Here is a 23,591-nt window from a genome sequence, read left to right on the forward strand (position 1 = left end):
ATACATGGTGCCTTTGGCCACGGCCGTTGAGAGGAGAATTTAGGTTCAGTACCAAAACGATTTTCCGGCCCCAAATAAAGACACTTCCAAGCAAAATGCACCATATCCAAAGAATGCAGTATAGTTTGTCCAAACTCTTTAGAGTTAAGGCAGTACGGGAGTGTTTGCTGATGAATTCTTGTCTGTTCGTTGTGTGGAATCCTGCAAGAGCCGCTTTTGGGTCGGTGATAACGTCTCTTCCCTTGACAAGTCTGCGTCACTGCGTCTGCGTTAATTCCAGTCATGTTGTGAATCGAAATTGCTATAGGGCAGGTGGTAATTTTAGTATAACCTACAGTAGATAAAGGAAAAATTGTAAACACACAATGCGGGGAATGAAAATAACTCAACAAAGCATTCAATCCATTCCAAACTTTTTGCAATGCAAAGTTACGGATCACAGCATCAAATATTTGAAGATTTGCAAAGTCTAATTTGATGTGCAACATGCATAAACTGTTCACTCGGTTTTGAGTCGTGATGGTGCGTAAACAATTCTTACAAATTTCTGTGTGCTAAAATCACGTTTTCAACTCGCAACCGTTGGAGGTACTGGTTGACGTACCGTAACAAGTTTTCAAAGCAACAAAAATATTTGGAAAAGTGTTTCGAAAGTTGCAATCAATGATTTTCTTGAGTAGATATCATGGGGTGATGCGTTCCGGTTTGCAGCTCAAGTTTGCTGGGTAGCTTTCTTTCAAAAGTAGCCTACCAACTTATCCAAAATGTCATTGTTGTACAACTTGTTTAAATTTGTTCCACATACCTGCAACTACACATCAGACATGCAATGATATTTACATAGGACTTCAAACTTATCGATATCTTTGAGTTTGTTGATACATTTGTGAATAAACTACCAACAGCTAGCGAATGCTTTGCAACATAGCGTACAGTAGAATAAATTTCGTTTGTAAGATTGAGCTGGTGAAGCGGATCGCCCCCAGAATTTTTTTTTTTTAATTTGTAGTTCCTATATAACAAGTAACAACTTAAGCTTGCGAGTAGCCTACTTTCCAGCTTTCTGTAACTTTGATTACGTCTTCCTTTAACTTCATTAAATTCATCAGCTTATTGTCCACTCGTCGTCGTCGTGTGAGCCTCCTCTGGGGCCGAAAAACATTGAACAGTTCTTTATCGCTTTATATCGCTTTATAGGTTAGTAGAGTGAATCTCGCTCAGGACTGTGATTTACATAATGCAGAGAAGCACAGGTTTGAAACTGCTCAAGTAGGCTGCTTGGAAATGGTAGGCTATAGCTTTCTTTAGAATTTCTTATCTGGCTTGGCTGCAATTTAAAATGACATGAGCTTAGTAGATCAATTACACTACTCAAAAATGATATAATATTTGGACAACACTACACACCATGAACTCCAACTCTAGTGCATTTAAGCAATGACATCATCCATAAGCAGAAAATAGGCAAGAAGGGTTTACTTTCTTCAATCTTGCTTGGACACTTTTCCAAATATGTTGGATCCATTATCATATGCCTAAAAAACGCAGTTTTTCATGTCAAGGTACAGTTGGTCAAGCAAGCATAATACACGCTTAGCCAAAGCTGCACTAGTTTCCAAGTTAGTACAACATAACAATGATCGAAAAATACTTGTAAAGTTGTAACTACGCATTTCATTCAAAAATTTGTATATTTTTAAGTTGGCAAATTTTTATTTTAGTAGTGAAAATGGGCCCCCCTCAAAAGTGACAAAACAAAAAACTACTCGTTTTTCCTTTACGATGTTATGCTAGGGGGGAAAGTAGCCTGACTTTCCCCCCTCTCGGAGCCCCTGGTTAGTCGTTCGATTAATTTTCGTTCGATGAACAGTCGTTTCAATAAACAGTCGTTTCGATTATCCGTCGTTCGATCAATAGTCGTTCGATAAACTATCGTCAGTGGTGGCCTTAAGGTTTTGTGGGCCCTGGGCAAGAAGTAATATTTGGGCCCCCTACAGCCCGGTATCGACAAATTAAAACACGCAAACTCAAGCAACCATAAATCACAATAACACAAAAAGAAATTAACATGACACCAGCAGTGCGTAGCCAGGAATTTTGAAAGGGGGTTTTGACGGCCGTCAGACGAAGCCCGACGACGTGTTCGCCTAAGACGACACCCAGCGGCGGGTAGTTTGGGAGGCCTCCCCCAGAAAATTTTGAAAAGTGACTTTGAATTTGGTGCATTTTGAGAGCATTTTCAACAAAAATGTGGGTATGAATATTCCTGTAAAATGGTGCTGTCCGGTGGCATAGAAAAATCATAAGATCATGTTTTCTTCGGCATTTTTCGGAAACAAAGCTAAGTCTCTATGTTTTCTTGTTGCTAATTCCTGGCTGGGATATTTGAATGTTTGGTATTGGCAAAACTCGCTTTTTTACTGCAGTTTCGTTTAAAATTAGGCAAACTTTGTTTTAGAGACATAAAGAGACTGAAAGCATCATTCTCAATATCGTGACGTCACACGCGTGCCAAGGGGGTTCAAACTCCCACCCCCTGGCTATGCCACTGCATGATATAACAATAAACAGCGATGGTAAGTGAGAAAGATGTATTTCATGCTGTGACATCTTCACATCACTCTGATGCTATGTTGTACCACCACACACAGTGCTCTCCGAGTCCTACACCACCGTCTGCAGCACTTGCACAAAATGCACCCTTTTCAATGGGATCACCGAACTGATTATCATGAAGAAAAAAACACCTGTAAAAGTAAAGAAACGAAACACCTTCAAACAGCATTGCCAGGTGCTGGTTGAAAAAATATGCAAAACCAACTCTAAAAAAATAGGGATGCAAACTATAAACTATGGTGGAAAAGTTTAAGTTAGCCTACTGCTTTCTGCTAGTGCTTAATGTAAATTTTATTTGTGCATATTTTGGCTAAGCGCGGGCCCCATGAATTTGCGGGCCCTGGGCGGTCGCCCAGCTTGCCACCCCCAAAGGCCACCACTGACTGTGGTAGTACCACTTTAAGCGACCTCCACCTAGAACTACAATCTGATTGGTCGTGGAATCGTATGCAAAGCGAAAATATGCTTCCCAAGAATATTTTTAAAGGTGTTGCGACCGTGCCATATTTTAAACTGATTGTCCTGCTTTGGTATCATGCACGCTATAACGTCCGCGTTTTGTCGCTTCTACTTTTTTCTGGATCTCTGCTATGTTTATCATATATTGTTTTTTTCGCTGTGATGGTCAGAAATAAAAACAAACTGAACTGAACTGATTTTTTGCCATGCTCTCTAAGTCTTCAAGAAAAGTATTTTTGGTTATACTTGTACGGCTGTACGCTGATACCTTCCGGGGGCCGCACATAACAGCGTGGCGGGCCACCAGTTGGTGACCCCTGGTTTAGGACATCACATTGTTACATGGAAAAGTTTTACTGCGAGTAAATTTTCTTTTGAAGATTTTTATCAGCATTCTGTTCATATTTTTTAACATTCGACAGTGCTTCTTTCCAATGACAGCATGTTTAAAAAGCTTCCTAATTAGGGATAATTTGTTCAGAATAACAGGATCATCAAGGATTGAGAGCCTGTAGCTTTTAAGCCAAGTCTCCTACAAGTCAGCAGTTGTGAACTGAGTAAATGGTAGTTTGTAGTTGAGTCAGTGGCAACTGAACTAGCAACATTTAAGCAAGTGGTTGAAGTTGGTAAATGGAACTGAGAAAGCTGAAGTTCTTGCTGAGTTGTCGCATGCCGAGTGGTCTGGCAACCTTTTAAGTCATCAGCAGTTTATATTTATTTTAATCAAATATACTTATGAATCTCTAAAATCTCTACAGCCCGTTTCACCCTAAAATGATATTATTCTTATTGTATATAAGTAAGGACCTTCTGATGATCTCCTTTTAGGGTGAAACAGGCTGTAGAGATTTGAGAGATTAATAAATATATTTGATGTAATTCGCTCTGCTTGGCTCTTTGCTTGGCATTGAGCACTTTTGTAATATTAATAGTATTTATTGTTTATATCTCTTTTAATAATTTTCTTTTTTTTCTTGCTAGTGCAGTAGGCTAAATGCTACTTTGCGTTGAAATTTATATGAGAGATACGATCGTACCAATATTGCCAGGTTATTTTTAAAAAACAAGCAAGTGATTCTTAAAAACAAGCCCAAAACAGGTATATTAGCACAAAAACAAGCCCAGTAATTTTCAACCAACACCAATTCATATCAAGCACGCAGTTTGACAGTTCAAAATTTTAAATGCAAATTTTAAAGTCCATACTTCACGTTTATTTCAAGAACGACACCTATTTACGTTCTTCTACAGAATCTACGCAATGATTGTCCTGAAAAAAAAAAAAAAGATGCAATGTTAACTACAATAAAAAACTGTTGATTTCAGTGTCAAGAACAATTTAAAAAAAATTGGACTGGCAAAAACAAGCCTAAAAACAAGCAACCCTCAAACTAAAAAAATACGCAAATTTGCAAGAAAACTACAAGGTTAGCTACACTGGCTTAGACAGTCTGCAACAACTCTAGTGACGTTTTTTTTTGTATGTCTCTTTCATGTAAAATAAGAAAAAAAGAGGAAAAATGAAATCCCCAGCAGCTTAAAAGCTACAAGTCCCATTTAATAGAATATCAATTTTTGCTTTTTTAGTCTTTACAATGTAGGCTACATAATGATGTTGATGTATAATAATACAATGCAATTTGTGACACCTTGCAAGAGCGCCATGTAATAACAGCTGCTAAGAATAGTATTGAATTGAAAGTTTCAAAGATAGTTCTTTACTGTGTTCAATTGAACCGGTTGTGAAATGTATTATACTTAAGTCGTGTTTGAAAAAAAAAAATTCAGAGCACTCTAAGCAATCACAAAATAAACCTTAATGTTATATTCCTTATTGAAATAGAAATAATATTAAAAATATCGTAGTTAATGTAGCCTACATACAAATATACAATTTCCATTGGTGCAAGTACAGGTTACCTCAGTTAGGAAACTGGTAATATGGTTTTACATACGTGTTACGGACAATCGTTCCCCAAATCAAACGTCACATAAAACCGTTAAGGTCTACTTAACATGGCGTCTTACGTCATGGAATATTGCTAAAAAATGAGCAGAGATTTCATCATTCCTTTGCAACACCTGTAAAACATTGCACAATTATTTTTAACACCTGTGGAATTGCTTAACAATGCTTATCGACTATTACGTCACAGATGCAAGTTTGAAATATCCCAAGTCAGTTTCGTCATTTTTAGAATTGTCGCTGGAAAGGTTGGTCGAATATTAAAACTGTTTTGCTTGTGCTTACCAACTAGACGAAATTTCCGTCTTTTATCCCAGAAATCTGTATTGTGTTGACAAGTTTTAGTGCGTACCGTGTTGCGCCCCCTTTTCGACAGCCTGTGGCTATTCTTTGCTGAAGTACAATTCGTGAAAAGACGTTTTCAGAAGAGTATTTTTTCGGTGTCATCGCATACAGACGAAAGGATTCGGGAATTTTATGTTACAACTTTCCCACGGAGATATTATGGTTTTCCGCTGTGACCAATAGGAACGCGCCTAAACTACTCTGTAGTAGTTGCTGACATCAGGCTACTGTTTTTATAATTAACTACTTGTTGATCAAACTCAGAACTCTACGATTACATGAGATCCATAACTGAAAGCTTATACCACTGCCATGCCAAGGCAGACGTTGATATGGGCAGGGGCGCGAGAATACAAATGGTGGAAAAGAGGGGAATCCTCCAGCAGTTGCAATGCGGTGAAACTTTATATGCACGGGGACAGTGATATCTCAACACCTCAGTGAACGTAGGGCTCCCCAAATAATAAGATATCACTTTCTCAATATCACAACACTTAATTTCTCTGCAAAGATACCTACACTAGAAAAAGTAACTTTGGAGACTTGGATATCATTTCTATGTACAAATATTTTGGCAACGTGCTCATTATACAAATCTTTACAGCGAATGTATATATTTTACTTCAATGTGATTACAGTACTTTTCGTTAGCAGCTTGTCAAGTGACTCAATTACTCTTTTTAGATAATACTTGTATATGTTTGAAAAGCTGTTTGGTTTTATTTTAAGTTTTTGTAAACTTCATTGATTGGTTGATTTTGTAATCATGGATCTATCTAAAATAAAAAAGTTACATAACCAATCAAGGCAATCGTTGCTGCAAGGAATGATAACATCGTCAACCTCCAACGGAAGCAGCAAAGTATTTTCGTATTGTGGAGATCATTTGTTTGTTCCACTGTGGAAAGACAATGGGTTATCACAATGTTTTTTCAACACTGTTGTTACTGCTTTATATATTGTAATGATTGGACTGCTTGCTTACCAAATCAAGAAGATAAAGAAGTAAGAAAAAATATGATTTGAAAAACATTACTTGTCATTATGCTGGTGTACTATATTGGTAATATTTATAAAAGTATATATCATAAATCATCACTGTCCAAGTAACCGTAGTCAGTAACAATAACTAGTTACTGTGAGGCATGAAATGGATAATGCTAAAACAGGCTAGTACATCAATTGTTGCCTTTGAAATGAGTATATTTGAATAAAAAACCTTCTAATGATTTCAGTTTTGGGTGAAGTAGGCTGTAAAGGTTCGTTAATGAATGTGTGTGGTAGTAAAACGCAAGACCACTGGTGCTTTATTGATCTCACCCTTCCTTGGTTTTTACTTTTAGAAATTGGACAAGAGGAGATATACAGGGTCATCAGTATTTAACGTTACAACTTCAAACAACTGTATTTAACAAATGGTAGACAATTTTTGAGTAATAAAGATACAATATTATTGTCAAATAAATAAATATTTAGGAAAAACCAGTTTTACTCAATGTGTCCGCCATTTGCGACGGTAACAAGTCGGAGACGCTTCAAAAAGGAACTGTAAGAGTCATGAATAACTCTTTGAGGCATAGGCGCCGACTTTTCAAAAAACCTTGGGGGGCGAAAAAGGTGATGACGTCATAACCATAACGCTATTTTACTCAATTAAAATAGTCTTTGATTAAGGCTACTGTCTTGTGTATATTGACACCTACTGTAGGTCGCAAACCGAATTTATTAGAACCGCTGCTTTGAAACGATTAGTTTTACGCATGTAGTACGCCTAGTTTGTATCAGTTGTATATTTCCGCCGATCGGTAGGCTACAGGTTTTTTCCTGCGTCTTTTGTTCCCGCTGTTTTACCGAAATTTTTCGTCGTAATGACGTACATTATCCGTCTTGCTCTAAATGCGCTGTAACTGCTCTGTAAACAATGGCGAAGTGTTTTCTCTTCTGTTATTAGTGGGAATGGCCAGTCTTTTATCGAATAGTGCAGTTTTCTCATAATTGTTGATGGATATATTTTCACAATATATACATCAATGCAGTGCTTATTGAAGCAAAACACGGATGACAGTTTTGAAAAATGCATTTTTTCTTTGAGCTGTATTCACCTAATTGTTCGTTGTGTCGTCGTTTCAACTCGGTAAAGTTTGCTAAAATCGATTTCATGTTTGAAGCAGGCCCGTAATTATACATTTTAGCTTGGGTGGGCTCAAAAGCTGTTGCGAAGTAAACGGCTATGCACATAACGTTTGTAGTTGCAATGAGTCTAATTTGCGGTTTTTCGGGCAAAGGCACGACATATGTTATAAAGTCACAAGGTGCTAGATAGCAGTAATTTCGAATGATAATTCCAGCCAAAACATGGGTAATTCCAGCTAATCAAGTTGTATCCCAAACTTTTTCCGAAGTTTTACTATTTGACTAGCAGCATTACCTGCTTCTGTATCAGTTAACTCAACAGATGTAGTTGAAGCATCACATGATGGATCACTTGCTGTTGCACCTGCACTGGTACATGGTTGTGGCATACTACTGATATCATTATTACACGCCGGTAGGCCTGCATTTTGATGCAATACTTGCTCCGGTTGTGTTGAGCTGCTATCACCACTACGTTCATTTCGAAAATATTGTACAATCGACTTCTGAGACATATTCAAGTTTTATCATAAATCTACAAAAAAGTAGTTATTGTAAGTAAGTAGCTGATACATAGCATAGGCTACCACACGAATACCAAACTATTGGAATCCAACAAACATCTTTCAAATCCGCTCTAGTTTACTCTTAGCTACTCATCCTAATCTGTAGTCACTAAGCATACTCGTCATGACAACCTACTCCTAGGGTTAAGAAATAAAGATGCACCGTAGTTCGTACCACGGTTGCCAGTGAGTTGCGAGGGAAAGGCGGCTGTTTCGGCTGACTTCACACGAAACTACTCAAGCATGAAACAAACTTAATCTACTTTAAAAGGGGAGGGCTACTCAAAGTAATTGTTGTTGAGTGATTTTATAAAGGAAAGAATTGAAGTAAACGTTTTAGCTCAGTCTACAATATGTATCTCTTACTTTGAGCTTGGGGGGGCATTGCCCCCCCAAGCCCCCCCCGGCAATTACGGGCCTGGTTTGAAGTCACAAAACATCTAATGGACGTTTGAAAACTCGTGCAATGAGAATAAACAATCAACCTCCCATTCGCTACCACGCGTTTTGACTTTGAAGTTGCGCCTCGCATGGAAGGAAAGCAAGGAAGGAAAGCCCTCACGCACGGGAAGAAAAACAGTGTGTGAGTGCGTGCCGTGCGCATCTCAGTAGTAGGCTAATCCACGTTTCAGAGAAAGACGGCGATCAGCTGTTTTGCGGGCAAGAACAACGTAGGCTGTTTTTCGATTTCAGCATTTTTTAAGTCGGTTTAAATGATCTAAATGTATTTCGCAAAATATTTTATCTTTGAAACACCATTTGTAATGGCCATTGTTGCCCCTCAACCATAAGTTTAGGGGGGCACCGCCCCCGGAAGTCGGCGCGTATGCTTTGAGGTATTAGGTCCTTTCTTTTTTCAGATTAGCCTTCAGGGCTTCCAACCTTTAATGGTGTTTAGTCGAAACCTTGTTCTCCAGGCAAGACCAGATGCCAAAGTATAGGAGGTTCAGGTCTGGGGATGAAAGAGGCCATTCTTCCTTGGAAATGAAGAATGGCACATTAGCTGAAAGCCAGTTTTGCCTTCTCTTAGCTCCATGTGAATGGGCAGAATCTTGTTGGAATGACCAATTACGTTTTTAAAGTGTTTCTTTGCCCAAGGCAACATTGAACCCTCAAAAATATCATTTCGGTAGTTTTCTTGGTTCAATTTCACTCCTTGGTCCACAAAAATCAATGAACTCCTTTCTGATTCGTTGACTGCGGCCCACACCATCACTAATGCCGCCCTTGTCTTCGAGGACTACGCGGGGTTCCACGTCACCATCTCTTGACCAAACACGATCATTCTGACTGTTAAAATGATGCTGGACATCAAATTTCTTCTCATCGTTGAACACAAGGTTTGGCAGCGTGTCTCCTCCTTCAATGCATGAGAGCAAAATTCTGGCTCTGGTGAGACCTTTCTCAATGGTATTGGTATTTAACAACTGTTTCTTCATGTGTTTGAATAGACTCATCTTCAAATCCTTCTTGAGAACTGTGAACATGGTTCCATAGGCCCAGGGTCTCTGAGAGAAATTTTCACTAGGGGTACGAAAAGTCATTTCGGGCCCCCCTCTCACTCCGGGCCCCCTTTATCTTGGGAAAAAAGTGTGATGTTTGCTTAGATGTATCGCACACCACACAATTTTACTGCAAAATTGTGTGGTGTGCAATATTGCAATTTTGCATTTTACTGCAAAATTGGACATCTGTGCGCAATAATAGTATGCAAGCAATAATGGCTGCAATCAAACTATTATTTTGTGTTGTGCATAGCCTATCATGATCATGTGATCTGTCCCTCGCCAATTTGTGTATCCTGCATTGAATTCGTGTGTCAAGTTGATGGTGCTGTTGAGAAGTGTCGCTTGTACATCTTTAAAGTAAAATTTTCAAATTCATTTTTTTATTTCTCTTAGATGTAGCTTATAATTATTGCTGAAGAGGACACAATGTGGTGTTGAAAACGTTGGATTTAGTAATTTTTTCATGTTTTTTTTTGTGTGTTCAATGTTAAATCCGTTAACGTTACTGAGTGTTTTATGTATCTGGTACAAGCCAAGCTCTCTACCAAGGCTCAAACATAACATCTTGTTAAAACATAATCAAGTTAATCATCTGACCAATCCTAACCTTTCTTCATTAACTTTTGCATTCACCACATGCCCAGCACTAGCAGAGGTGAACGAGAAAAGTCACTTTTTTTTACTCCGGCTCCGGTCCTGCTCTGAAAGTATTCTCCGGCTCCTGCTCTAATTCCGAAATTCATTTTGAAGTGAAATAAGCGTGAAACTACCCTTGTCAAATAGTTTTTAAAAAACACAAAAAAAAGCACTCGGCTTTTTGCCCGGGTTTTTCTCAAACCTGCTTTTGCTACACTGTGCCCCTCTCCCCCCCCCTCGGACAGGAGAATAACTAACTTTTATAATTTAATTAAGGGTGCTTTTAACAGAACATTTTTGCACGTAAAGCATTAAATTACCACTTTGGGCCCCTAACTTGCTCGCAAAACACTCGATTACATTTCTGGGCCCTTTTGCTAGATTACGGGCCTCCCAGGACTAAAGAATAACAACTTTTATGCTTGAAAGCAGTCGTTTAGGATGGTTTTAACCAAACATTTTTGCGCGTAAACTATAAAACCATAATTTCGGGCCCCCCAACAAACACAGGCCTGGGCCCTCAAAGGCACGCCGTACTCCCCTCTCATAGGCCTTGCATAAGCCACGTTCACCTCATTTGCCAGTTTTTGAATTGGATCTCTTGTAACATAAATTATTGATGACCCTGTAGTCCAGTCTAAGAAACTTAGTTTTCATGTTTTTTTGATAGAATGTTGTTTCTTTCTCCCAGACAGAAAATGATTCACTTGGTGCAATGGTGATCTATTTAGAAACGTTTACTCATAATCAGTAGCGTAGCCAGGAATTTTGAAAGGGGGGGTTTTGACCACCCAACGGCGGGGGGTCTGGGGGGCCTCCCCCAGAAATTTTTGAAAAATTACTTTGAATTTGGTGCATTCTGAGAGCATTTTCAACAAAAATGTGGCTATGAATATTCCTGTAAAATGGTGCTCTCCAGTAGCATAGCAAAAGGATAAGATCATGTTTTCTTCGGCATTTTTCGGAAAAAAAGCTAAGTCTCTGTATTTTCTTGTTGCTAATTCCTGGCTGAGATGTTTGAATGTTTGGTATTGGCAAAACTCGCTCTTTTAATGCAATTTTGTTTAAAACTAGGCAATTTTTTTTTAAACTGAAAGCATCATTCTCAATATAGTGACGTCACACGCGTGCCAAAGGGGGGGTTGTAACCCCCAAAACCCCCCCCCTTGGCTACGCCACTGCTCATAATATCATGGTGATTCATATGCAATTAAACAGTGAAAATCGATTAATAGGCCTAATTCATGTCATATCGAAATTGGAAAGTGGGATAGCTCAGCACATAAATGAATTGTTGCATTGTAGATTATGTCTACAATGCAACAATGTTACAACAACAATATTAATATGTTACCTTTTCTTTTGTTGAGGGTGGCTGCTTGACTAGAAGACCTTCCAGGTCACTTCACAGCCACCCGTTGCAGTATCCACAGATTCTAGGTAATCGTTTGTACTATTTGCTCTTGCTTAATGAATGTGTGTAAGTGTATTTAAACTCGCAACAAAATAAACGTCAATCAGGCTAACTTGTTTTGTTTGATTAATCTAGCTTTACTGATCATTACAGACGGGGTGTGCTTGTCGAAGCGAAATATCGACCCAAGTCATTTTTTTACAAAATTCAAGTAGGATGCATGCTTTTACTTATATTGGAAGTTCCCATTCGTTTTGGAGTTGCTTGGGGTGTTGCAGTTGGACATACCAGTGGGCAGGATATAGTGTTTTCAATTGTACGGTGAGGTATTATTTTTGTGTAGTATAGAGGACAGAGGTGTTTGACTGTTTATACTTATTTTGCTTGTAGCCTACCACTGAAAATCTGTCTTGTGATAGGTGTACTAAATTCCCACATACATGTAACTTTATACTTTTTCATGGAAAGATTACTCATTGTTCCATTTACAAATATAGTAGGCTAGATAATGAAAGAAAAAAAAAAGGGGGGGGGGGGGGTTGTACTCAAACATCTGTCTGGCCCATGAAGCAAGAGAAGGATACAAACTGATTTATATAGGTTCAACAAGTGAAAACATAGTAGGCTTAGATATATAATATTGTTTGAAACGCTTTTGTAGAAACTGCTTGTTTGATATACTGCGCCAATGTAAACACAAGTATTTCTAGTTTATCAAACTAATGAAATCAACATGCAGTTACTGCAGAACAACATAAAGGATGCGATTTTTATCTCAACATCACACATGCGACATTGTGAAAAATGTTTTTATCAATTCATTTACTCTCATCCAGATTTGTTATGTTAGCTTGTTGCATTGCTCTTCTCCCGCTGGAAAGAAAAATGATGCTGTGGACTTTAGGAAAGAAAGGTCACATTAATATTTTGTTACTATCGTGGACTCTTTTGTGTGTCATTGAGGTACTATCAACGGTGTCTTGGAACAGCAATGATTGGTGGTTTTTAAAAGAAACTTCAGGAGATGAGGCAAGTTTTTGTGGTGTGTTTGACAAAATGATTATGCTATGGACTAATATACACCTTTGTTCATTTTCGCTTGAGCCAACCCTATCATGTCTACAGTAGTTGACTAGCGAGTTTTGCATGAATACGCAGCTGAGTCGTTTATATACTGTAGAGCATCGTTGTGAACTTGGTATTTGTCTAAGGTGCTTCTTCCTTTTTCTTGGCCATTGACTAAGTGATTAAAAGATGGTATGGCTTTGGGAGAGATGTTATTTTAGCATACAATCAATCATATACCTATGATTAAAAAATATTATGGAACTAATAGATAGAGCAACTCATTAATTGGATATCACAGTTTAAATCAATTAACGGTTTTTAAGCATTTAAGCAACCTGGTTGTTTTTTGTTGGTGTCGTTCAAAGCTGCACAACGCATAGCATCTTTTCACAAATTGGGACTAGGTGGGAAAATTGTCAAAAAAGGGCACTTTTAGCGCGAGAATTATGTTAAAAAGGGCACACTATTCGCGCGTAAATGATGGGAAAAAGGGGATTTTTTCCGTGCGTAAAACATGTAAAAATGCAGATTTCTCAAAAAAATTGTGGGTAAAAAGACTTATTATACTTAGGCTAAACTTTTGAGACTTATAATTGATTCTTATATTCAGCTCAGCCCGCAATATTTTATAAATAATAATGCAGCCTAGTAAAATTTAATCTATAGCAACATTTAGCTGTAGAGGTCTCTTAATTGTACTAAAGTAAAAAGAAACAACTATGATAAATGACACACAACTGCTAAGATATTACAGTGAGTTGAATCTTTGCAGAATTAGATGATTCTAATGAGCTGGTATTTCATTTTGATGAAAATCGGGCAACAAACTTCTGTAATTCAGACTTTTAAAATCTCACACAAAATTTAACGTAGCCTACTCACAACACAAATTGATAATCTGCTTGAATGGAACATTAACGATAACTTATTATCTAAAAAGTTCAATCGAAAAAAGCTGCAAAGTTTTTTCCCAACTGTTATGCCTAATAAAAAATTATTTTTGAAATAAAAAATAGTGCAAAACTTGTTATGCAGTTTGTCCTATAACTTTTTTCTTGTTCTTTTGTCATTGATGACTAAGGTTTGGGTACTTGTTTAGTTGTGTTATTGGTGTTGTCTAATCTTGCAAATCATTTTCCATGTCTTTTGGAAATTTAGAAGATCATGTTGCGCAGTTTTTTCAAACTGCAGAGCAGTCCGCACATATTATATAATGAATTTTCAATAATGAATAACTAGCAGCGAGACATCAACAAGCTGATAAAACATTATTGCTCAGTCCGCATAACCTGCTAATTCTAATAATCTAATGCATCATCACTAGGGCCCGCAAAAGTTAATAATAATAAAGTTAAAAAATTTTAAGGACCTCGTCTGTCCACGAATCAAAGAATAAAGTTGAACTTCAGCACCTAGTGGACTGTTTCTAAGAAGTTTATAAGACAAAATAAAGTCAAAATTTTCAATAAAGTTAAAATTTTCAATAAAGTCAAAATTTTCAACAAAGTCACAATTTGTCAAATTATGGCTTTTGACAAACTTTTTGTGTTTCTTGAGGGTAATTTTTGTCAAAATCCTCGTAGAAGCATTGTAAATCATGAACTACGACACAATTAAACCATATCAGCCCATAAAAGTAGGAAATAATGCCCACTTGCCCACTTGGATAACTTTTATCGCAAATTGTCCACTGTTTATTCATTGTTACGCATTTAATTATTAATTAAAACACTTCCTCTTCACAAACGTGGTCTTTTCGAAGATCAACGTCGGCTGCATTGCCGAGTGGTGAGAGCCCTGGAACGGCAATCGAAAGGGCGCCGGTTCGACACCGCTCAAGAGCATGCGGCTGTGTCTTTGGCAGGACAATTAAAGGCATGCCTGAAGGTGGACACGAAGATTGGCTTCCTTGCCTTCCCGTCCACTTAACCTAAATCTTCAAGCACCGGGTGTAAGCCTGGATACGACAAACAAAAACAATTTGGATTTTGGGAATAGCCTACTGACATTCTGTAATACAAAACTGCCTAAGCAAGCTAAATCGTCTTCAGCAAAAGTTAGACAGATTTGTCGAGGTTTTCCTGATGACTTTAATGCAACTCGCGGGGGTGATTAAGGTGCAGTTTTTGCGAGTTTATAGTGAAGTGCGATAAAAAGTATTTTGCTGAAAGCCACAGGAAAAGTAAACGCCATCAAGCTGGATTGGAGCAACAACAAGCATCGCAATCAAGGCTAACTTTTATTGAACAAGCTCCTTTTATTGATCACGTTTGGGTCTGAAATCGACATAATATTATGTTTGGGTAACTGGTATCAATTCAAGGAAGAACTGTGGCCTCCACAGATAAGCAATTTCGTAAGGTCAAAGTAAAGTCAAAATTTGACATAAATGAAGTCAAAATTTTTTTTTTAGGTCAAAATAAAAATGGCCCTAATCATTACACATACCGGTAGCCTACCCAGAAAGAATAAGAAAATTCAGTTGCTTTAAGCCAGAAAGAAGTAAATGAACAGAGTTACAAAACGAAATCTACTTAAAGGAAAACTGTACTTAATTTTAGCCCTAGCCAGTTAAAAATATAAAAATACGACGATTCCCATCGTACCAAAACATATTCCCTATCACTTTTCGTTAAGAAGCAATTGCCGAATCACTTTTATCAAATTGGAAAGGACTACTTTGATGACATAAGGGTAGGGTTACACTCTCAAGTCAGCTTCCAAGATCTATGAGTCATAAATAGTAAAAGCTGTGAGAATCGCGAAGTAGTTGCGTTGGCATGCAGGTTTCGTTCCTAAGAAATGATGTAGGCATCTAGTGATGCCACCCTATGTTGCTATAGCATAAATATATAAAAATAACTGCAATGAAATACAATGAATCTCCACGTTCGTTGGGGCTGATAGATCGAAGTGAAGTGTTCCATAAGAATGTCGAAAAACTACAGATTTGCTGTTTGAAGATAAAACTAGGATCAAACTTAAACAAAAATTAAGTCTTAAAAATTGCCCACCTAGTTTCAAACTAGATGGGCAAAGAAAGGGCTAGGGGGGCAAGCGAAGGGACTAGGTGGGCAATTGCCCACCTAGCTTATATGTGAAAAGATGCTATGGCACAACGGAAGCAACTTCATTAGTTGAATCTTTTTGTTTAGATCCTGCTTGACTTTTGGATTGTGCGACTGATTTGTGCGTCATTGCTGTTGGTCATTGGCATTTGGTCTCCCGGTGTTCCACAGGAAAACTATTGGCAAACAGCTGACAACTTTGATGAAATCAAGATGGGGCCCAGATCAATTAAAGAGATGAAAAATGTGTGATTGCTTAGTAACATCCTCTATGGTCTATAGCATGATGCTTGCCGACTGGAAAGCTGAAAGTGTCGTGCAACTTTTGTTTCAGGACGAGAACGCAGAAGCTCCATCTGACGGCGATCAGCTGAATCAATCGACCTGGTCAGGTTTAAAAGACAAGCTGGTGTTGTTATTGCCGTACATGTGGCCCACGAAGAATGTCCTTCTTCAGTTACGCGTTGTTCTTTGCATTGGATGCTTAGTTGCCGGAAGAATCGTCAATCCGTATGTCCCGATCTATTACAAGAATATCGGTAATTAACTGCATTCTTTAACGTGATTTTTATTTCGTAAAGAAACCATTGCATCAGTTTTGTTTAGCTTTATTTCTCGAATTATAAGAGTTTACCGCATGCATTTCAAGCTTGTAAAAGTGGCATCGGGTCATTCTATCGTTGCCGACTTGACGCGAGATAATTCATCGCGGCCGACTTGTGCACTTTTTTTTACATTGAATCAAGGCCTGCAGTCGTTGAATCAATGTAAAGAAGATTACATTTTCTGTCTGGGTCACATCGGATTGGCGACGTTAAAACAATATAAAAACGAAAACCTTTGTATTTAGCAGCCTCTTTCACATTTGAGTAAAATTTGCAAATAAATTGCTGCGTTAATTGAAAACAGCATTTTATCGTCAACAGTTAATGCACTGACGAATGGAGATGGATGGGATGTCGTGTGGGTTCAAGTAGTTGCCTATGTTGGCCTGAAATGCCTGCAAGGAAGCGGGTCTTCGGGAGGAGTCCTCAACGGCATGCGGTCATTCATGTGGATAAGAGTGCAGCAGTATACCAATCGTCTTGTTCAGGTAAACGCTGACTAAGAAGAACTACGCAAGTTGTGAAAGTTTGGATAAAGGCTTATTGGATTTTATATTGTGTGAAACTTTTATCCGTGTTTTTAGAAAAGTTTGCTAACAATCTAAACAAAATGATAAGTTTGAATTAAACTACATCTGTTTCACATTCGTATTTATCAGGATCAAATCAGAACGAAGTGTTACGGTATTTACTAGTTTACTATCTTGCAGTTCAGCTTAGCCGATACGACTTGGCATCTTTATACAACAGTGCTTATCCAGTCTTCGAAATTAGCATATTTTTAATTCGGCAAAAACGTTGCCGAGGCCAAACGGCAAAAGTTGAAATTGCCTTGGCAATTGCAGTGAACATTTATTACGAAAAGATTGTACCAAAACATGTAAAGCGAGAAGAGAAAAATATACTAGAGTAGTCTATTACGACCACATTGTTTGATTTGTTGTGATGTAATAATACCAAAAGTAGCGATAAAGCGAGCAACGAGAAAAGCACGCTGTTACGGTAATAATTCACGTTAAATAACTCACGGGGGGGGGGGGGGGGGGAGTTAATTTTGGGTTGATTTAACGTTCGAGTCAGCACAAATCGATTTAATTTTCCCGGCGGGTTATATTGCTTAATAACAATGCCCAATAAAAAAAATTACGTTTGTTTTACATTAATTCGACATCTAGCGACGTTGAATTATTATAAAATAACGTTAATTGCTCAACCAGATACCGGTAACAAATTAATAGCTCCCTGCAAGAAGATTGCCTTGATTTACGTATAAGCTAACATAATTTCGGCACAATTGGGACACTGCGAGCAACACAAAGTCTGTTTGATAAAGAACTAGTCAGAATCAGTATCATCAGATGCTGTATCAGCTGGACGAGATAACGGAAAGCGAGGCGCAATGAGGAGTAGATGCTTACAATAATTTGACGTCTACTGGCGTTAAATCAATGCAAATAGGGTGATATTTCTATAAAAGATTCAATTCTCCCAGCTGGGCACGTGTCTAAGCGCCGGCAAAGTAAGAAGTAACCCAAATAAAACATCCAGCAATAGTAAGATTGAATCAACATCCTAATCTGGTGTAGTCTAAGAAAATTAGTTTTTTTTTTGTAATCTTGTGGTCCTTACAAGCGCTCGTGTTGCTTCGGCATTTTTATTGCCGACGCTAATGCGCCATTCATGCATCTGCGTCGGCAATCACCTAGGCAATTGCCGATTGCCGACGCTAATTCGAAGACTGCTTATCAATAACCGGATCTAACTGGTTTGCTGCTATTTTGTGAATGGTACGATAGAGAACAATGTTATTTTTTTACTTACAGGTTAGGTTATTAAGTCACTTGCATTCTTTGTCATTGCGATGGCATTTGACCCGCAAAACAGGCGAAGTTCTTCGTTCTATCGACCGAGGCACAGTCAGCATAAATAACTTGCTGTCCTACGTCATCTTCAGCATCGTTCCAACCATATGTGACATCATTATCGCTATCGTGTATTTCGTTACTGCGTTCAACGCCTGGTTCGGACTTATCGTCTTCTGTTGTTTGCTTCTTTATCTTGGTGAGTTTTTTTTTTTAAACAAAATTTTCAGTCGTTTGCTTTGTTGACACTTGAAGGATAATTGGAAATATCGTCGAGTTAGGCGAAACGTCGAGATAAGCAACCTCGTGAATTTTTCATCCAACTGAAGCAAACATCGTTTACGTTATTTTTTTATGTACAGTGGATTGCACCCGCAGATCACCTTCTACGCAAGATGCTAGCCTACTAGTTAGAAGGATATTTAAATACAATCAGTGCCTTACGCAGCATTTTCTTGAGAGCAGGGGGCATTTCAATTTTGTTTCTTTTGTGAGAGATACTAGCTAGCACAGGATTGTCATACCCATCCACATGAACGTGAACTGTTTTTGAGTTTGAAAGAACTAAGCTGTATAGAATTGATGTTGAAAACGAACAGGGACGTGCAGTCAGGGAAGGCCGGTGAGACACTGCCTCAACTGCCTACATCTGGCAAAGCAAAAGTTATATCAAAAAGATGGTTATCACAGAATAAATATTATTTGCTAAAAAGTAGTAAAGAATGCACGTTTTTAGGTGCTTTAATTTGTGTGAATTGCTGTAGTCGTGCCTCCTCTCCCCAAATTTCACGTTTCTATGCCCGAACGGTGCTTTAACTTTTTCTATTTCTGTGGCGATATTCGTATCAAGCGTTCACGTGGTCAAAGTCGTTGAAATACGCGAAGAGAGGCAGCGCCAAGCTGTGCCTCTCTTCAGGTCACAAAAGTTCCATACACTGCATTATTATGCGTGCCTTTTTCTTTCGCAAAGTCGCCCAGAAAACATGATGAACAATTTAGCTACCATTTGAGGCATGCCTCCAATGTGATCGTTTGTGACGTCACAGCTATGAAACCTTTCTTCATCAAGCTGGAACGCCCGCATAGCACGTGTATGTGACTTCTTGCAGTGTAGGCCTAAAGGATTATTTCTTATAAAATTTAACTAAGTGGAAGAAGATTTAGTAGAGTATCTAAGCTGAGAGTTTTTCAAAACTAAACTTTCAATCTAAAGTTGAAGTCATTAATAAAGGAAGACCTCTTCCAGATTTAAAAGGTTTGCATCAGACGATCGGATAAAAAAATAACTCGCTACTTTCAAAGAGATTGGTACTCAAAAAAGGAGTGGCTGTTCTTTAAAAAATCGCCTGTTCTGCTTTCACTGTCTCTTGTTTTCAAAATCCAGTGATAATGTTTGGACTAAAGAAGGGATTTCTACCACAAAGTCACAGATGTTTTTGTTCTAAAGGATTAGATAGGCGCATGGATTTTATTGTAAAATAAATGTGAAAGCATGCTGCTAATTCTTGATTAGTACGATACCGTTTTTGTTGTTCTAAAAGAATTTTTTTTCTAAACGTGACTTGAAAAAATTAGTGCCTCACCATTTAGGAACCTCACCGCACGTCACTGAAAACGAATAACCGGGCTCGGCGACTTCTCAGTCAATTTACCTGGCCTGTCGCGTCATGCAGGGGAGAAAATTAAATTTGTTACGTCATTTAAACAGCTGCGACGATCTACATCACGGAATGGAGGACTAAGTTTCGAAGGGACATGAACACAAAGGATAACCGAGCCAAACAGCGCGCCATTGATTCTTTGCTCAATTTCGAAAATGTAAGTTCCAGTGGAAATAGGACACGCGGCACACTCTTCCGAGAGTCGTTTTCGGCGTCACTGCCATTACTCATAGACACAACTTACTCAACCATGTTTCTTAGATTTTCTTCTGTGTCCAAACTTTGTACGGCAGCAGCCGAACTTTTTCTCAGTAGCGTCGTAAAACTAACCGCCCCACTATGCATATCAGTTCAGTTTTAGAAGACTTGATGGAAGTGTATTTTTTTTAGGCCTACTAGTTTTAATGCTACCTGTAATATACTCCTTCACGTGGTTCAGTTTAACATTTAAAAATATCTTTATTTTATCAAATAACTTTCCATTCTGAAGCACACTCATAAAAATTTGATTATTGACATTTGTGGCGTTTATTGGTCTTAATAGCTTGTAGTAATAGCTGTCATGAAATTTTCATTCTGCAGTAATGTGCCAACATCTTTTAGGTTAAATATTACAATGCGGAAGGCTATGAAGTGAAGAGATTTGACGAAGCGATCTTAGATTATCAGGTGAACTAAGTGGTTTGGTTTTGAATCTTTATCCTCGGATTGACAAAGCCTTGAGAAGTTATTCCTGGTAGCTTCGCATACTTGTCGTCGTCGTCGTCGTTCGTAGAGGCTCTTGACGCAGGGCCGTAACTGTAAGTGTGACAGTAACTCAACCACCTATTAATTTAGCTGAATCAGTTTCCTGAGAAATAATAATGATGACTATTTAAATTATGCTCGTGCATTTGATATTATTATTTGCACAGTTTTCTCAACGTGTAGCTTTATCCGTTGGCCTTTATCTGTTGTTCGCTTAATGCCTTAAACCTCTTCGCTACTGTCAAATTTCCTGCCAGGTAGACAATGATGATGAAGAATTTGTTTGGTCATCGTTGCCTACGTGTTGTTTTCGCACTGTATATATTGGTTCATTGTAGTGTTTATTTATTCGCTATTCTAGCTGTAGGCTACTGAAGAGATTTAATACTCGAATCTAGACATACAGCAATTCATGTTGTGTATAGAATGGAGTTAAAAGCGGATTTGGTGTTAGACGTCTTGTCTCAGATTTCATAGAATTTAGACATACGAAGGCGAGGCGATTATAACGTCTTGTTGATGCTGCGTGATGTGTGAAAAGCTATTGACATGCAAATCTACGCAGTGCGTTTGAATAGGAACACTGAAAAAATGTATGTTTGTGTAAAATGTTAATGTAATTGTTGTGGTCTTTTTTTAGCGTTTGCTCCTAAAGATAACTGTGACAGGCATGTTCCCTCTATATTAGTAAAATAAAAGACTTAAGCCATTTCCTGCATACGGGACTCGCATAATAAAGTTGTAAAGAGTTTCGTTTTTCTGACTACCACAGCGCAATTGACTCACATCTTATTGCTTTTTTCAGAAATCGGAGTACATGACCAATTCATCGCTGGTCCTGCTCAACCTCGTTCAAAACTTGCTCATCAACGGAGGATTGCTTGTTGGAAGTCTGCTGTGTGCAAGTTACGTGGTTGACAAAAAGTTCGATGTAAGTTATTAACGGAACGTTTGTTTTACAGATTAACTTTTTCCAGGCCTCAACCCATTGGGCGTCGTTTTAGAGCAGTCGCTCTCGACGCGAGCCTCTGCAACCGAGTAAAGAATTGACGGACGTTTCACGTCGTAATGCTTTTCCACTGTTTTAAATTAGGAAGCTTGACATTTTTAATAAAGCTGACGGAAGAGCAGTTGCATTGCAGCATCAACTAACGTATTTTTATCCTTACATTTGTTTGTAAGATTATCTTTTGAGCCGGCCAGGTTGTTATAAACAGAACCGTTTTTGTCGAGGCTTCAGCCATTGACGCAAGTCATATTGGCATAGCCGTAGGAGATGGGGGGGGCGGGGGGGGCGGTCGCTCCACCGCTGAAAAAAAAAAACGCCTCGAATTTGGGCAAAAGTCTGCACTTATTTGGGCAAATTAATCTTATCGTGATGTTTCGACATTTTACCAGTTTCGAAACTTTATGTATATAATTGTTATAATTTATGAGATACATTAATATTTTCCAATCAACGTAAAATGCATTTTCATCGATTTTGAAAATTGTTGCTTGTGGTATTGCAATTTGGGCCGAATGATAAGTTTCGATTCAACACCTGCAAAAAGTAAAGTGTAAAAGAACATAATTGGCAAGCAAAGTTAAGCTTATTAGTACTGATATTCACCAGCATGTACATAGGCTGCATTTCTTCACAGGTGAGATTTGTAAGCTTGCTGGGTAGCCTACTAATAACCTCATGAGGTTTTTACTTTATGTCCTACTATTGTAGTTATTTGTAAAATTATATTTGGGCAAAAATGTCCAGTTATTGGGCAAATCAATCTTACCATGAGTTTTCAAAATCTTTCTAGTTTAGAAATTTGTTTATAGTGTTGCATTTTGTATGAAATACATTAACATTTTTCTTTAAATGTTAAATGTAGTATCATAAATTTTGGGACTTTTGTATTTGGTATATTGCAATTTGGGCACAATGTTAAGCTTCGATTCAGTATATATCTGCAAAAAGTATATAAATGTAAAAAAATGCGATTAGCAAGCAGAGGTACCGGTAAGCTTATTACTGATGTTTTAGGATATATTATACACTACATTTCTTCATTGGTGGAATTTTGAAACCCTGATGGGTACTGGTAATCGTATGAGGTTTTTTGCTTCTTTCTCTATATTGTAGTAATGTATTTATTTGTAAAAATATTTGGGCAAAAATGTCAAGTTATTGGGAAAATCAATCTTACCATAAGTTTTCAATATCTTTCTAATTTAGGAATTTGTTTATGGTGTTGCATTTTGTATGAAATACATTAACATTTTTTTTTAAATGTTAAATGTAGTGTCATCAATTTTGGGACTTTTGTATTTGGTATATATTGCAATTTGGGCACAATGTTAAGCTTCGATTCAGTATACGAGTATATCTGAATCGTATATCTGCAAAATAGATTCTCGTATATCTGCAAAATGTAATTGTAACTAATGCAATTAGCAAGCAGAGGTAAGCTTATTACTTATAATCAATTAATTATTAGGATATACACTACATTTCTTCATTGGTGGAATTTTGCAACACTGCTGGGTACTGGTAATTTTATGAGGTTTTTTGCTTCTTTATCTGCTAATGTAAGTTATTTATTTGTAAAAATATTTGGGCAAAAATGTCAAGTTATTGAGAAAATCAATCTTACCATGAGTTTTCAACATCTTACCAGTTTAAAAACTTTGTATATTATATTTGTTATAGTGTAATATTTTGTATGAAAAACATTAAAATTTTCCCATGAATGTAAACTGTGCCATCTTCAATTTTGGAAAATATTGTATTTGGTATGTTGCAATTTGTGGAGAATGGTAAGCTTCGTTTTAGTATCTGAATTTTTCATGTTTTTGTGGGCTACAGTTAAACTGTTTTCTATAAAAAGAAATTTTTGTATTAACTGCTGTTTGTCTTTGCCGGTCCTAGGGTTGATATCCCTAGGTTGATATGCTCAG

At 37.7% G+C, this 23,591-nt stretch overlaps 1 protein-coding gene across 1 annotated transcript in view; it reads left to right on the plus strand.

The window, feature by feature from the left end:
* Positions 1-6,152: 6,152 nt before the first annotated feature.
* LOC145786213 (ATP-binding cassette sub-family B member 6-like) overlaps positions 6,153-23,591 on the plus strand; it is a 42,742-nt gene continuing 25,303 nt past the window's right edge. The window contains exons 1-10 of the mRNA XM_082597858.1: positions 6,153-6,391; positions 11,797-11,964; positions 12,480-12,672; positions 15,867-16,025; positions 16,114-16,318; positions 16,706-16,872; positions 18,208-18,445; positions 19,955-20,064; positions 20,511-20,576; positions 21,460-21,585. Coding sequence (XP_082453984.1) covers positions 6,153-6,391; positions 11,797-11,964; positions 12,480-12,672; positions 15,867-16,025; positions 16,114-16,318; positions 16,706-16,872; positions 18,208-18,445; positions 19,955-20,064; positions 20,511-20,576; positions 21,460-21,585 — 1,671 coding nt within the window. The remainder of the gene's footprint in view (positions 6,392-11,796; positions 11,965-12,479; positions 12,673-15,866; positions 16,026-16,113; positions 16,319-16,705; positions 16,873-18,207; positions 18,446-19,954; positions 20,065-20,510; positions 20,577-21,459; positions 21,586-23,591) is intronic.

The sequence above is a fragment of the Aplidium turbinatum genome, chromosome 17 (assembly GCF_918807975.1).
Source record: "Aplidium turbinatum chromosome 17, kaAplTurb1.1, whole genome shotgun sequence".
In the NCBI taxonomy this organism is placed as follows: Eukaryota; Metazoa; Chordata; class Ascidiacea; order Aplousobranchia; family Polyclinidae; genus Aplidium; species Aplidium turbinatum.